Consider the following 15,811-nt stretch of genomic DNA (forward strand, 5'->3'; position numbering starts at 1 on the left):
TTTGACCTAGTCCCCATACGGCATATAATATCCGGCTGACTTTACTCCATTTGATAAGTGATTGTATGTGAGGTATCTTAATGAATCTGAGGGAACATTTTATTAGTAGTGGCATGTTAATAGTATGTAGTATTGGCAAAAATAGATAAAATTTGGTCAGTAGTATCAAACCAACTATCTATACTACATATTTATAATGATTTTAATTTTTCTAACTAACCTTAAGTGGAATACGTCGGTCAGTGTACGAGTTATATATATATTATGTATATATCAGTGATGGATTCACGGGGGGAAATGGGGGACATTTCATTCCCCTCAGGGGCTAAATGGCTTATTAAAAATTTTACTACTCTGAAATAATATAAAGTAACAGAAATATAATCCAGAAATTTGCCATTATATTTCTGAAACAAAATAAAAGACTGTCTCCATTTGAATATCATATAGTATGTATAATGCAAAGATATGACAGAATTTACAAATTGAACAAGAATTAGTAACTGAAAAAAAAGGAAACAGCGGGAAAACAGCAAATTTTAATTCAAAATCGGGATTTTTTGCTTATGTGATATTCTATCTCTAATACTATGTTCGGACCGACAACGAAAACATGTTTTCGAGGGAAAAACTGGTTTTCGCACGAAAACTTGTGTTTTCGTCCATGTAAAATCTGTCAAACGAAAACACAGTTTTCGGTGAAAACTACTTGAAAACTTACATTCCACTCATTATAATCGCTACCTGCTCTAGTTTAATCGATGTTTTTGGAAGACACATTTTGCCGGCCCTAAATTGTCACATGATATTTGTTTACATTCCATATACAAAAACAGCTGTCGCTTGATATTCTCATATTAGGGGGATTCTCTTGCTCTTGCAAAACCTTGCACGGTGCAGAAATTGCAGAATTTTCCTCTTGGTGCAACTGCACAACAACAAACACACGCAGAAAATTATTTGCAATGGCTGTAAAATATGTCAGACCAAAACCCATGTTTATTTTCGTGCCGTCATATATCACTAGATTCTGCAATGGGTGCTCTCTTGGCCTTGCATATTTCGGTATCGGATTTTTGCATTTTGTGTCATCGTGCAATCTTGCAAGAGCAAGAGAATGCCGCTATTGATAGTTGTCAGTGAAAACTCATCGAAAACACACATTGTCGATCCGAACGACTTAGTTTCCACAACATACAAATGTGTTTTCAAAATGTTTTCAATGTCGGTTCAAACATAGTATTAGGAACATTTTCGATCCATTTATTCAGACAAGAAAAAAATGGCGGCAGACCTGAAAGTTGATGAAGAAAAACCAAGAATCTGCAGCCGACAAACATATCGCAAAAATTTCTGCGTGATAACTTGCGAAGAAGTTCAGTGTACATTCTCTGTTAGTTACAATCGGCGAAGATTTGAAGACGCGCTTTTCTAGAGAAGTATTGGCTGTATTTCAACTGAGTTTGCTGCTTCCACAAAAAGTATGTGCTTTGACAACCAAGGAAATGGAAAATCTTATTGACTGCTGGATAGATGGCTTCAAAGGCCTCTTGGGTAACAAGAACTTATCGCGACGTTTGATCACAGCAGTGCCATCGGAGCAAGAGTCAAAAGACAACAAGTTACCGACTAATGCTTTGGAAATGTTGAAGAACTACGACCTATACCCCATAATTCATAGTTTTCTTCGGATATTCTGCACACTTCCTGTAACGAAAGGGAGCTCTGAACGCTGTTTTTCGACACTTCGGCCATTGAAAACATCGCTGAGGACCAACTTGCTTCAACATAGATTTATCGGCCTGGCGTTGCTGCACACGCATCATGTCATTGAAGTCACTGCAGAAGAAGTCCTCGAAAGATTCTTAAAACTTGGCCCACAGCATTTTGTTTTGTGAAATTTTTCTATTCAATGCACGCACTGACTACATTGCAATAAAGTATGTCACCGCAAGTCTTCGATTTATAGTGTTTTTTAAATTTAGTAGGATTTGATATTAGAAGGTCAATTAGAAATTTTTTCACCATAATATTAAACTGTATAAAGACTAATATAATAATCTTCATGTTTCAAGTAAATGTTCATTTACCACCCCCCAAAAACGCCTCTGTACCTTATATATTATATATATTAATAATTTGTGGATCCTCTGGTAAGACTATAAAATGTTCGGTTGCACCACAACTTTGCTCTTCCTTACTTGTCAACAGTACCGTTTTAAGGGGAGTTGACGGGGTTATCTACCGATTTCATCTATTTTTACAATGCCGGTAGGGGTGCTTAAGGGATTTATCTTGAGCGAATTTGGTTTTTGTAATTTGAGTGGATTAAACCGATTAGAGGGTGCTTCTTCTTACTGCGATCTCCTATGTTAATTTGGTGCTTAGTTATAGCATTTTGTAGTTTTTCGCTTAATGACGTTTTATGGGCGTTGCAGTGGACCAATTACGTCCATCTGCAATACCAATCGACTTACGATGCCGAGAAACATGTGTACCAAGTTTCATTGAGATATCTCAATTTTTTAATTAGGTTACAGCCTGCACGGACAGATAGACAGTCATCTGAATTTGAAATCGTCTCTTCAATCTGATCATTTTATGTATATAACCCTATATGTAACTCGATTAGTTTTAGGTGATACAAACAACTGTTAGGTGACTATTACTATTACACTCTGCAGCAAAATGTTGCAAAAGTAAAAAAATACAAATCCTTTGTTCAATGACAATATAATGATGTGCTCACAATTTGAACTAAACCACATACTAAATACACATTTTATTTTTTATTACAAATATCTACCGTTGTCGAATATCAATTCTATATTGTTGTGTACAACTTTGTATAATATATTTAATACTATCGATGGTAATATCATCGTTGTCATTAGATGTAAGTTAGTTTATCTTTGAGTAATCTGTATATACATTGTAACGAAAAAGTATCCAGAAATTGTAAATAAAACGCAAAATATTTAATAATTCAGAAGTCCCACCATATGTAATACACTTATGCAAACGATTTTCCAGTCCCCGAAACACTTTTCATAAGCACTTTTTGGGACGGCCCTCAGCTTCTTCAGCGAATTTTGTTTTATCTCTTTGAACGTCTGAAAACGGATTCCACGGAGTGGAAATCTCAATTTGGGGACCATAAAGAATTCACACGGAGCAAAATCTGGTGAATAAGGTGGTTGATCAATGGTATTCACAGCGTTTTTGGGTTTGAATTCGGTCACAATCGTACTATTTTTTAAAAAAATTCAGCTTTATCGTGACGAGTCGAACAAGAACGCGTTTCTTACCCAAAATATCCACCAAAATCATTTGAACGGACTCACGATAGATGTCGAGCTCACTTGCTATCTCTCTAACACTTGCCTGACAATTTTCAAGCACCATATCCCTTCCTTTTTTAGTATTTTCATCAGTTGAAGAGATCGAAGGACGTCCAGAACGAGGCATGTCTTAAACGCTCTCTTAATCGTCTTTGAAGGCTTTGTACAACTCGTAGACTTATGTTTTTGAATCACCGTTAGCTTTTTCCAACACTCGCAACAATTCCGCAGACGAAATTTGGTAAGAAATACAAGATTTGAGACAATACTTTGTTTGATATTTTTATCCATTGTAAGCAGCTGCTGTAAACAAACTAGTTGACAGATCGCGCTATTATTTGGCATACTAATTAAGGACAGTCCTACCAACTTAGCAAAATACACTTTTTTATATATATCATTTTCCTGGGGAGTTTGATTGCAATTTCCGGTTGTTTTTATCAATGTATATGTATATTCGCTTGCGGCTCCATTTCATCTGAAAATTCGTCAGTGCTCATCTGGAACATCGAAGCAGCGCTGCACTCTTACACCTTTTGGAGTTCGAATGACACTTTTCGAGCAGAAAAATATCTTTATTAGTATTTGTTTCTCTACTATTTAATACTTTTTCTTTCAGGACTTTCAGTCACTTCCTTTGTAGCACCTATATTCTCAAGTTTTTGACTTCTTAATGTCTCTGTTAATAATTCCTTAAACTTCCGAAAAGTGTTCACACAATTGCACTGTGAACGTCGCATCTGCTCCGCTTGCCTTGATAATGATCTCTATGACCTTTTTAACTAATTTCTGAACATTCCTAATCTCAAGGTTTGAAAGCCGAAATTTTCGTCAAAAAGGCCCGATATAACAGTTTTAGTAATTATTTAATCCTTCCTACATGATGATAACAGTTTTTCGGACTTTGCCTTTTTGACAGCTGGTACTTTATTCAGTGGCGTAGCTACAACTTCGGGCGCCCGGGGCCAAGGATGTTCTGCCGCCCCCCTTTATCAACCTACCTACAAGTTTCATGAGGTGGTTCGAACAAAAGTGAATTTTTACAAAATATCTTCGATATTAAGTATATACATAAAATTTAGAAACTAGAAGCCACGCAAATTCTGAAGTTCCAAAATTCTCACAATACGGTTTTTGAGGAAATTGATAGTAAATTTACAAGACATCTTATTAAAAGCCATAGAAAAACCCCATTTTCGCCCTACATATTGTACACTTTTAACACAATTTACAGAAATTTTTGCCCGAATTGTAGTATTTAAATACCATTTTCGAAAATTGGAGAAATAAAAGTATTTGTTACAAACAAATCATAGGGTAACTGTGAGAGTGACACGTCGCTAGACAAAGCTAGAAAAGTGCATCTTTAAGTTCTATCACTATTTTTAAGAAAGATATAAGACAAATTCAAAGACTGAAGAGTATTCGAGTAAAAATTAATATTTTTCAATGTTATTCAGATTATTACATTGTGAGTGTACAACTCTTTATCTTTTATAATAAATTTTGTAAAAAAATTTGTTAAAGTATTTTCCTGAATATTAGAAAACAGCGAAGATCGTTTTGCCGCCCCCAAGACGTTGCGCCCGTGGCGACAGCCCCCTAAAAAAAATTGTCGCATTTGAAGTTAAGACAATCCACAAACCATTATTGAGACGCCGTTACATCTTCAAAAAGGCACTGCTTGGTGTGTTCCATGGGCTGAGGCAATTATTCATTCATATTTCTTCAAACAGGAGTCCCATTGCGGACGGTGCGGGATGGGATAGATACCGAGAGTTGAAGAGGGAAGCGAGACGCATTTGCAGACAAAAAAAGAGAGGTCGAAATGCGTGAGTACGACAGGGGGAATGCTCGAAAATTCAACGAAAAGATGCGGCGATTAACAGTAGGTTTCAAGACCGCAGCATACTCTTGTAGAACGCTCAGAGGTGATCTAGTAACTGATGCCCAGATCGTACTGAAATTATGGAGGGAGTACTTCTCCAGCCTGTAGATCACTTAGAGAACTAGATCACCTCTGAGCGTTCTACAATTGCAGTGAAAGCATAACACCCGGAGATGGAGAATCCGATTATCCAATCGATGACGATGGAGCTGACTTTATGCAGCTTTGCCTGAATTTGGTATCCCTCCCACTACGACGGCTGTGTAAACTGACGTTGAACAATACGAAAAACCACCGAAAGGATCGGGAGAGACCTCTCCGAGCCGTTCGATACTAAATGAGGTTTCAGACAAGGCGACTTCCTATCGTGCGACTTCTTCAATCTCCTGCTGGAGAAACTAATTCGAGCTGCAGATCTTAATCGAGAAGGTAAAATCTTCTATAAGAGTGTACGGCTGCTGGCGTACGCCGGTGATATATTGTATTATCATTGCCTTCAAAATCCGCGCCGTTAGTTCTGCCTTCTCCAGACCTTCTTAACTTTCGACGAACAAAGACCAAATTCTATAAGTCACTCATTATTCCCGTCCTGCTGTATGGAAAGACCAGGTGGAGAAGGACCTGGTCATTGGAATCTCTTGTTTTATTTGTTCTTGAAAGACAAATAACTAAAAAGCTCCATCTAGGTTATTTTATTATGATGTTTATATTTCTAAGAAAGTATTATATTATCTCACTCGTTTTCAAAAGCAACATTGCTATGTTTATGCTTATTTATTTTCGAGGTGCTCATATGTGAGGCCAAAAGGTGAAATTCGGGGGAAATTAAATTTTACGACTCTCAACCTTTCTAAATTTTTTTAATATTAATATTGTATAAAATGTGTAGGTTTGAAGTTCATATGCCAAATAGGGTAATATGTTTATGTGAACTACTTTTATGCCTAACAATTTTTCTATAATCGTTGCCATATCCATACATACTTTATCTTTAAAATTTGGACTTAAGGCGAATATTTTAGTAACTAAGTAATTTCATTTAGTTTCCATTCAGCTAGTCAAAAGCTCACACTGGAATATATCTGCCTACTTTTGCCGTAGTGAAACTTTAAAAATGTTCATACTGAATTTTGTCTTCAGTTCTTTTATAATTTCGTTTTGTATGATCCTATGGTCTCGTAGGAAATATTATAAACTGATATTTGAATTGCCTGGCCGGATTGGATATCCCCTCCTGGGAAACGCTTTACAAATTAAACAAAGAGATGGTAATTGTCACTCAATAATATTTAAATTTATTAAAAGAAAACTAAAAATTCAGTAAATGTCAATATCAGCACAAAATAGTGAAATACAAATATCGGAAAATTAACTCGGCTGAATGATAAATAAATATAACTGCCTCATAATACGCGATATAGAAACCTGTCAAAATCTGTGATATTTTAATTTAAATTAAATTGATTTCTTAACCATAAAATGTTTGATTTTGGATTTAGCACTCTAAAATGCTCGAAATCTTATATCCCCAACATAATGACATCCGAAATTTGGTTGCATTTTTCTCAATAAAGCCAATATATTTATATATTTGAGACAAACAGCAAAATGTAACAGTGAGAGTAATTGAATCTACGGACTACAATATAAATTAATAATATACCAAATTTAAATGTAATCCTTTCGTTTTTTTTCAAATGATACATTTTGAACTTCTACGCAACATCTTTTGGTATGAAGGTTTGTCAATATGTGAAAGTATGTACAAAGATTTGATGCTTGAAAATTGGGAGAGGATGAGGTATTCGGTGATACCCGAACTTAGTTATAACTACACATTTTACTGGTACTTTACTTTTTTGTTATTGTTGTATACTTTATTATTATTATATATTATGATATATATATACTATGTATGTATATTTTCTTCTTATTAATTTGATAATAACTATGTATTTACTTACGTATAAAGAACAGAATTGCTATAATTAGTTCTAATGTAATTTTCGTTTCAGAAATATTAAATTCAATGAAAGAGAAGGAGGCGGAATATGGCGGTCTGTTCTTATCTTGGATCGGTCCATTTCCCATAGCAGTCGTGAGCGAGCCTCAAATAGCTAAGGACATATTAACTTCGCCAAATTGTGTCAATAAGAGTTTTGTGTATAAGGGAGTAGAGGATGCAACTGGACCAGGCTTGTTTACGATAGACGGTAATACGTATTACTTTCAATATATTTACTTGGTTGATTTAAATTTAAATACTTTTATAATTATATAAACAAAGAGCCTGAATGGAGTTATCATAGAAAATTATTAAATCCGGCTTTTGGGCATAAAATATTGCTTAATTTTATACCATTCTTTAATAAAGAGGTTGATCACTTAATGGAAGTTTTTAAAACCATAACAGATGTTGATGGAGTGGATTTGGTACCGATACTGCAAAAATTTACCTTAAAAATCGCCACCCGTAAGTATTTATTTAAGTCGACATTTATTCAAGCATTTCGCAAACAAAGCCGTAATATTAAAGAGACAAAAGAGAGTCAATAAATGAATATATAATATATTTATTTAAAAAGAAGCGGTATTAATCACATAAAAAATATTATTTATTTTCAAATATCACACCAATAAAAAGATCAGATATATTTATAATGTAAGTTTTATTTTGAAAATTTAAGGATTAAGAATTAATTTTATTTCTAATTAGACGATAGTTGATCAAACAAAAAACAGGAGATTAGTCAAAACTTTTATGAATAAATTCGTTATCAGAACAACAATAAAAAATGTTTGTAAAATAAATAAAATCTTAGAGTTTAATTATTTTTCAGAAACTACAATGGGTCAAAATTTAAGACTTCATGGCTCAGCTGTGGATGAGTCTTTATTGCAATCTTTTCCATAGTAAGTATGAACAACATAAGTAATAACCACAGAATCAACATATGTATGGTATAAATATGTTCATGTGTACCTATATTATTACGTTATTTGTATGGTTTTTAAGCGTTCAAGAGACAATTACCGAAATGGGTACATTGTCGTGGTTAAGCATGAAAGCGATGATTTGGATTTTAGGAGACTACGAGCAATATAAAAGGTCTAAAACGGTTATTCGCAAATTCATAGGCAATGTAAGTACATCGACTCAAACGAGTATTTATCTATATGTGACCTGGTCTACGGAAAGGGGGCTTAGGTGTCAAAAAAAAAGGAGAAAAATTAATGAGATAACGAGAAACTGACGATTATTTTTAACAGCTTTTCCCAGAAAACTAGTTTTCGCACGTTAGCTCCCTTTTCGTACATATGTATGTATATGGTAATTAATTACATGCGTACCATTTATAAAATTGCATATACAATACATAAATAAATGATGCGATGTTTTTAATTTAGCTTATTACGGAACGCACGAAAACTTTGCCGGATCAGTTGAAGCTTGATGGCAATATTTTTATAAATCGAGCTATTGACTTACTTCAACAAGGAAGATTTTCACGTAAAAATGTTGAAGATGAATCAATTGTCATAGTTTTCGGGGTATGGTTGACATAAAAGTTATTTATGTATTTACATAGGTTGAATATTTTAATAAATATTGTTTATTAATCTGCAGGCGTTTGAAACGACAGCAACCACTTTAAAGCACATTTTAATTCTGTTGGCAATGCACCCTCAATGCCAGGAGCGAGCTTTTGAAGAAGTCTCATCATTGTGGCCTGAAAGCGGGTCTTTCGAAATGAATTATTCGGACATACAAAAACTTTCCTATGTTAGCATGGTGATTGACGAAACGATGCGTGTAATGGCTACTGTCCCAGTAGTGGGAAGACAGCTACTTTCAGACACGAAACTAAGCAATGGCGTCGTTCTGCCAAAGGGGATTCAAGTTCTAATAGATATATTTAATATGCAACGCAGAGAAGATATTTGGGGACCGGAAGCTCACCTCTTTAATCCTGAAAACTTTTTGCCATCAAATATAGACAGCAAACATCCCTACGCATATATACCCTTTACGAAAGGTATACGGAATTGTATTGGTAAGAACTTCAGTAGATTCATTATTAATTGAATGGATGTAATTAAAATGTTTCTTTTTAGGGTCTAAATATGCATTGCTGTCGCTAAAAATTGCCGTGTCTAAACTTGTAAGAAATTTCAGATTCACTACCGACTTTCAGTACAATAATTTACATTTTGTCGAAAACATAACATTAAATCTTAAGCAGGCGCCACTGATCAGAATTCATAAACGACAGATGTAATTCGCTTACGTAACCTAAATATGTATGTACAAGTAAAAACGTGTAATAATAATGGAATTAATATATGTGCGTACTATAATTAAATTTACGGTGTCACTTTGCATAAAAAATATCATTTGAGTTAAAATAAATCCTAAATAAGTTCTGTTGAATCAAATTTCTATAAATATTGTTATTTTATTTAAATTAATTTAAGAATATTAATAGACCTCAAAAAATTCAAAGAATTGAGCGATCGCAATGCTATATGAAACTAATTGACAAATTTCACGTTCTTTTCGACACTTAGTTGTTTTTGTAGCTGTCATAAACATTTCCAAACAATTTCGTCGTGTGCTAAAAATCCGAGTATTGACTCAACTGTCATAAGAATGGACGACGCACCTCATCGAAGTCATTGCACAGAGTGTAGTCGTTTTGTTCAACTAACGGTTGTTTGTAACTCCTAAAATTAATCAAGTTAGATAAAGAGTAACATATTTCATAATTATCGGGATGACAATAGAAAAACTTAGATATCTTGATGAAACTTGGTGCGCGTGTTTATTGGCATTCTAAAGATGTTAGTACTGCAGTTGCCAAAAATGGACCATAATGGCACACCACTAAATACATACACATCTTACAAAGTACCAAAGAAATATCAAACAAACTTTTGGGAAAATGGTTATGCTGCATCGCTCTCTTTTAGGTGGAGTTGCATATTTCAGCAACTCCTCGACCAATTTGATTTAAAAAAGGGGTGTAATGCAATCCTTATGCTCCAGTTTGAAAATGGGCGAAAGTGTACTACTTCCCATATTACATAAGACCTCAGCGCTATATATTTTTTTATCGAAAAAATGGTCAACCTTTGAGATGATGAGTAAAAACGATTCAATACTTTACTTTATTCGCATATACATAATATCTTCAAACATTTTGTTGGCTCTATTCCGTATCCGTGATGAACAAAAAGTATCGAATTTGGCACTTTTTTCGACAGTTTTTCGTAAAAAAATAAGAAGATTTCAAAAAATAAAAATAAAAGCTTCAAATGATATCTTCAAACTCTTCTTTTTAGTTTGAAAAACACCATTCTGAGAAAAACGCGTTTTAGGATTGGAGTCGCTACCTTAAGTGAACGTGCTGCATAAAACCTGTTCAATATGTATTATAAAATTTCATTTCTTTGGTTGAATTAATGCCCCATACATATACCACACTTGAAGAGCTTAAGAAGCTGGCCAAAAGGGGTACAGCCCGAAAATTCTACGAAAGGATGCGGCGACTAACGTAAGGTGATGTAGCGGCTGATGGTTAGAGCATACTAAAGTTGAGGAGGAAACACCTCTAGAGTCTACAAACTGATTGGACCTTATCTGTGTGACTTTAGACCTGGAAAATCTACTATCGACTAGATTTTGGCTATGGGCCAAATCACGGAAAAGACCTGTGAAAGGAAGATTGACACAAACCACCTCTACGACGATTTCAAATCCACCTTCAACAGCACGTAAAGGAACTGCCTCTATGCCGCTATGTCAGAATATGGTATCTCCACGAACCTAATATGGCTGAGCAACACCAAAAGCTCTATCAGGATAGAAAAGGACCCCTCCGAGTCGTCCGATACCAAACGAGGTTTCAGAGAAGGGCCTATCTTGTGACTTCTTCAACCTATTGCTGCAGAAAGTAATACGAGTTGCAGAGCTAAATAGAGAAGGTACAATCTTCTATGAGAATGTAGAGCTTCTGGCGTACGCCGATAATATTATATGATTGGATAAGGAAGTGAACGACGACAAGACCAAATACATAAGTATATCCTGTCATTAAACAAACAGTCACCACTTTCGGGACTTGGCTCGCACGTCACTGTTGACAGTCATAATTTCGTCTGGCTTGAAACCAGCATTAACACAAATCACAATATCAGTCTTCAAATCCAACGCAGAATCACTCTTGCCAACAGGTTCCAGTTTGGACTCCCAATCCAACACACCCCTTCTCCCAACGTACATGGTCCGGAGGCATGGAAAATAACATCATCTGATGAGTTGGCCTTACCGCAGTTGATCGAACGATGAGCTGTATGAGATGTACGACGACATTGACAAAGTTCAGCGAATCAAGAGACAGCGGCTGAACTGGCTAGGTCATGTTGTCCAGGTGGAAGAGAACACTCCAGCCTTGAAGGTTTTCGATTCAGAGGAAGACCTCCACTCCGTTAGAGAGATTAGGTGGAGAAGGACCTGGCTGCACTTGGTATCTCGAATTGACTCCAAATAGCAAAAACGACTGGCGTGCTGTTGTTAGCGGTGTCTACGCCAGTAAAAAAGGAGAATAATACATTTAACATATAATACATAGCAGAGAAAAACAAACAAAAAACATTAAATTCCGCTCGTTGACTCCCTTCACAGGTGTATTTCTTATATCAACGTTGTTTGAAACCACCTGCAAGTCGAATTAAGATTACTTAATAAGAAACTAAGATCATTTATAAAGATTTTTATCTTGATTTGTATAAGCCAGTTTGTGAGGCAGCTATTTGCTATAGTGGTTCGATTAGAACAATACGTTCGAAGATAATGGTGCCGTACAATAATCAATGTAAATTTCGAGAAGATATCCTGTCAAATTGGAAAGGACTTTAGTTTGATCAGCTACTATCTATATTCTATACCTGTCTGTAAATTAATAATTTATTTTTTTTTTCACTAAAAGAAGATTCCCTTTTAGGAGTTCATGAGTACGAAAGGTTTATACTGTCCCAACTTGTTACACAAAGTATAAAAGCATAAAAATATGGTCAAAGGACATACCTAAGAAATTTCGCAAATTAATATAATCAATACAGACTTTCCTAGCACCAATAAATTAATCTCCGCCAAAATGCTGAAAACGTATGTATGTACCTTCGCACAGCACTAATGTTCATGTTGATTTGGTGAATTGTGTAAGTAAAGCAAAGGGCAGGATAAAGCGTGATCTATAGGTTATAGATTTATAAGATACCAAATATTTTTATAATCAATTTACAAATTTTTCAAATAACGAATATTAAATTCATGTCCAACATTTTGTAATAAAATCTAAAGTTTTACCACCACCTGAAAATATCGTACTTAACCCTTTCTTACTTTTTGCATAGAAATAAAATTAATTTTTGTCTTTGTTACAAAAGTGCAGTAAAATATGTTTACAAATACATTGTACATAATATAATTAATATTTAAGGTGGTAATAGATAACACATACACACGGCGACGTAAAGTTATATAATTTAAAAGCATTTAAGAAACCTTAACTCATTCATTGTTTCTCAATAAGATGTATATAAAAGGCGGGTTTCTTCTCAACTTGTATTTCTTTGAAATCGCCATATAATTTATGTTTCGATTTCTCTCCAAAAATTTCTTTAAGTATTTTGGTAAAATTCTGGAGAGCGTGTGGGTAGTACGAAAGCCGAAATTCGCTGCTCAAATTTTTTCCTTCAATCTGGTAGTCCATGGTAACCATTGCAGGTTTTCCGCAATACAAAAGGACAGAGGTTTTAATGTCAGCAGTATGACTTGTCTGAAATAAAATTAAACAATTAATAAGTAAACGATTATTTGAAATACTGGAGTATACTCAGAAAAGAAATGAATGAATATTCCTAAAACCCACATTAAAGTAAGGTAAAATGTATGCCCGAGTTTATCACGACTAATTAAAGCAATATAATACAATAATATTAAAATTAAAACAAAACCACAAAATAAAATATTTGTGTCAGGTCATTTCATATTATCATCTCGATATTAAAACATTTAAATAAGTATTTATTTGCATTGCTGTTATCTCTCCCAACATTTTCTGCGTTGCCAACTCCGATAATAAAAAACACTAACAAGATATTTAAAATAAATTTAAAAAATAACATTCACTACTACATACCTAATTCTGAGTAAATAATCTAATGAGCACGTATGTATTTTTTGAAATCTACACTGTTTGCGTTATTATAAATAATTAAGCCAGAGTTCACGTTATTAATTACCGACGTGATTTATAAATTAATAAACAGATTATTATTAAGACAGTATTAGATCGTGTAAATACTACATTAAGATTCTTCGAATTATGAATAACTAGGAAAAGAAATATTTTGCAAATTAGTTCTTATTAATAAGTGAGCATTAAATTGAATTTTGTATTCGACACCTCGTTCTATAGGATATATATGGATAAAGTGTTTGTCTTTCAAGGAAGGAAGGACAATAAAATTTCCTAATTGATATATTATAGTTATGATAAAATATCTTGAACGTACGAAAAACACTCGTATATGTATACATAAGTACTCACATTGTAATATATACTTTTCGCTGGTGTGTCTCCCGTTTCTAAGATATCGTCGTAGTTTCTGTGGTCAATAAATAATATTCCACCAGTCTTAAGACACTTTTGAAAATTTTTAATAGCTTGTTTGTGGTCGAGCTGCGCTCCACTATCATCCATAAGATGGGCAAACGAATTTCCCAAGCAAATCACAGCATCAAATCCCTCGCCAACAATTGGTTTAATATCGTCGTACAAGGTCAGCCAATTAGCTTCCTCAATTACTATTGGAAAAATATTTAATATTCTATTCTATCTAGTTTAATTGTGGATTAAAGCGACTTACTCCAACGATCGAAAGCTGGCTCCTTACGTCGGTTCCAGCGCTCTTTCAATGCATATTTCAACATTTTGTCGGAGGCATCCACTGAAACCACCTCGTAGCCTTCCTCCAGCAACATAATTGAGTCAACACTGGATATCGGTGAGATCATCAGTTTTATGATTATTTTTTTTTTTTTTGTAAATGCGTAAACAAGTAAGCAAGTGAACTTACCCCGTTCCACACGCTACATCGAGGATCCGCCTGCAACCTTTTGATCGAAGTAATTCAATTAAGAAATTTTTATAATTTTCTGTACGTGAATTTTTGTCCCCAATAAATATTTCCCAAACTTTAGCCGCTTTGCCGTCGGCGTATTGATCTCGTACCCCTTCCGCGGATATACCGGCAGAACGGGCAATGAAAACACTATCAGCAGAGGTAGGCATCTTGTTAGTTGAATTTCAGGAATTGAACTGAATTCAAATTCGTCAAATCATTTAAAATTTACCTAAACGAAAACACAATATATTAATTTATAAATGCGTATACCCAGTAATACGTTAAAGAGCAATTCATTACTTTTCTAACGAATAAGGAACAACAACCTACGTCATTTCCTCTGAGTGAGAATTATTTGCAAATATGTAAAAATTTTATGTACACATACATACTCTTATGTACATATTATAATAGCTGTGTATATTTATATTTTATTTCATCCTTTTTGGTATAGTTTTTCACATTCGTGAACCAACTACAAGTTTAAGTTCATTAGCTGGGTTCCTGGCTTTCTCAAGGGTCACATATATTTTTCCATCATTTCAAATACAATTTAGTTGAGACTCTTATCATTTCAACTCTCTTCTATATTCGGTTGCTACCGAAATATTGGTCAACATTCTTCATAATTCAATTTTCTGCTGGGCTAATTGTCCACTAAAATTTTATGTGAATCACAACGCTTTAAAATATTTACACAATATAATACATATGTATATGTACACTTATAGCTTTCGTTATCAAATAAACTATTCAATACGTGTGTAATAATATTTATTTATACGTGATCATCTATTATCTTTAATTTGTTATGAGCCTTGACCTTTACTAAGTTAATTTTTATTTAAATTTATTTTATTTTGAAAATGTACAGTACAATGGGACAATAAAAATCCCTCTATTTTTCGTATAATTTTTTGAGCTCAAGTAAGTAAGTAATTCATAAAAGATTATAAAGGGCAATTAAAAAAAAGTAAGAAATAGCTAAGTTCGGGTGCAACCGAACATTTTATACTCTTGCATTAACCAAAGACAGGGAAATACCTTACGATGTAAATCGTAACAAATGTAAACTAAAAAGCAATATTTTTCATAATTTTTAAGGTACAACAATAAAAGCTCTATTAAAAAGCTTTATTCAAAAACTAAACTTCGTCAACAGAAAGTTCTAAAATCTTTATATTAGATTCATATATGGGGGCTCTGAGAAGTATTGACCCGCACATATTGACCGATATTTTCAAACAAAAGTCAACTATAGGTACTGGGGTCCACATACTCGGTACCTAGAGTCTTGAATAGTTTTAGTTGGATTTGAAGAATTCTCTGTCATAAGGTGGCACACACTAAAGGTATTATTTGTGCAAAGTTTAATCTCAATGTATTAATT

The 15,811-nt window shown here is 34.1% G+C and overlaps 2 protein-coding genes across 2 annotated transcripts; one reads left to right on the plus strand and one right to left on the minus strand.

The window, feature by feature from the left end:
- Positions 1–7,256: 7,256 nt before the first annotated feature.
- On the plus strand, positions 7,257–9,593 carry LOC120782523 (probable cytochrome P450 313a4). Its single transcript, XM_040114832.1, has 7 exons — positions 7,257–7,442; positions 7,517–7,702; positions 8,070–8,142; positions 8,246–8,372; positions 8,638–8,781; positions 8,858–9,284; positions 9,346–9,593. Exons 1-7 carry the CDS (start codon positions 7,259–7,261, stop codon positions 9,507–9,509), a joined length of 1,305 nt encoding a protein of 434 aa, XP_039970766.1. The 5' UTR covers positions 7,257–7,258; the 3' UTR covers positions 9,510–9,593.
- Positions 9,594–12,688: 3,095 nt separating this feature from the next.
- On the minus strand, positions 12,689–14,619 carry LOC120776986 (glycine N-methyltransferase). Its single transcript, XM_040108089.1, has 4 exons — positions 14,374–14,619; positions 14,164–14,291; positions 13,845–14,101; positions 12,689–13,070 (listed from the first exon to the last, which is right to left on the minus strand). Exons 1-4 carry the CDS (start codon positions 14,586–14,588, stop codon positions 12,807–12,809), a joined length of 864 nt encoding a protein of 287 aa, XP_039964023.1. The 5' UTR covers positions 14,589–14,619; the 3' UTR covers positions 12,689–12,806.
- Between the last annotated feature and the right edge of the window lie 1,192 nt (positions 14,620–15,811).

This window comes from Bactrocera tryoni, chromosome 1 (genome assembly GCF_016617805.1).
Source record: "Bactrocera tryoni isolate S06 chromosome 1, CSIRO_BtryS06_freeze2, whole genome shotgun sequence".
NCBI classification, from domain to species: domain Eukaryota; kingdom Metazoa; phylum Arthropoda; class Insecta; order Diptera; family Tephritidae; genus Bactrocera; species Bactrocera tryoni.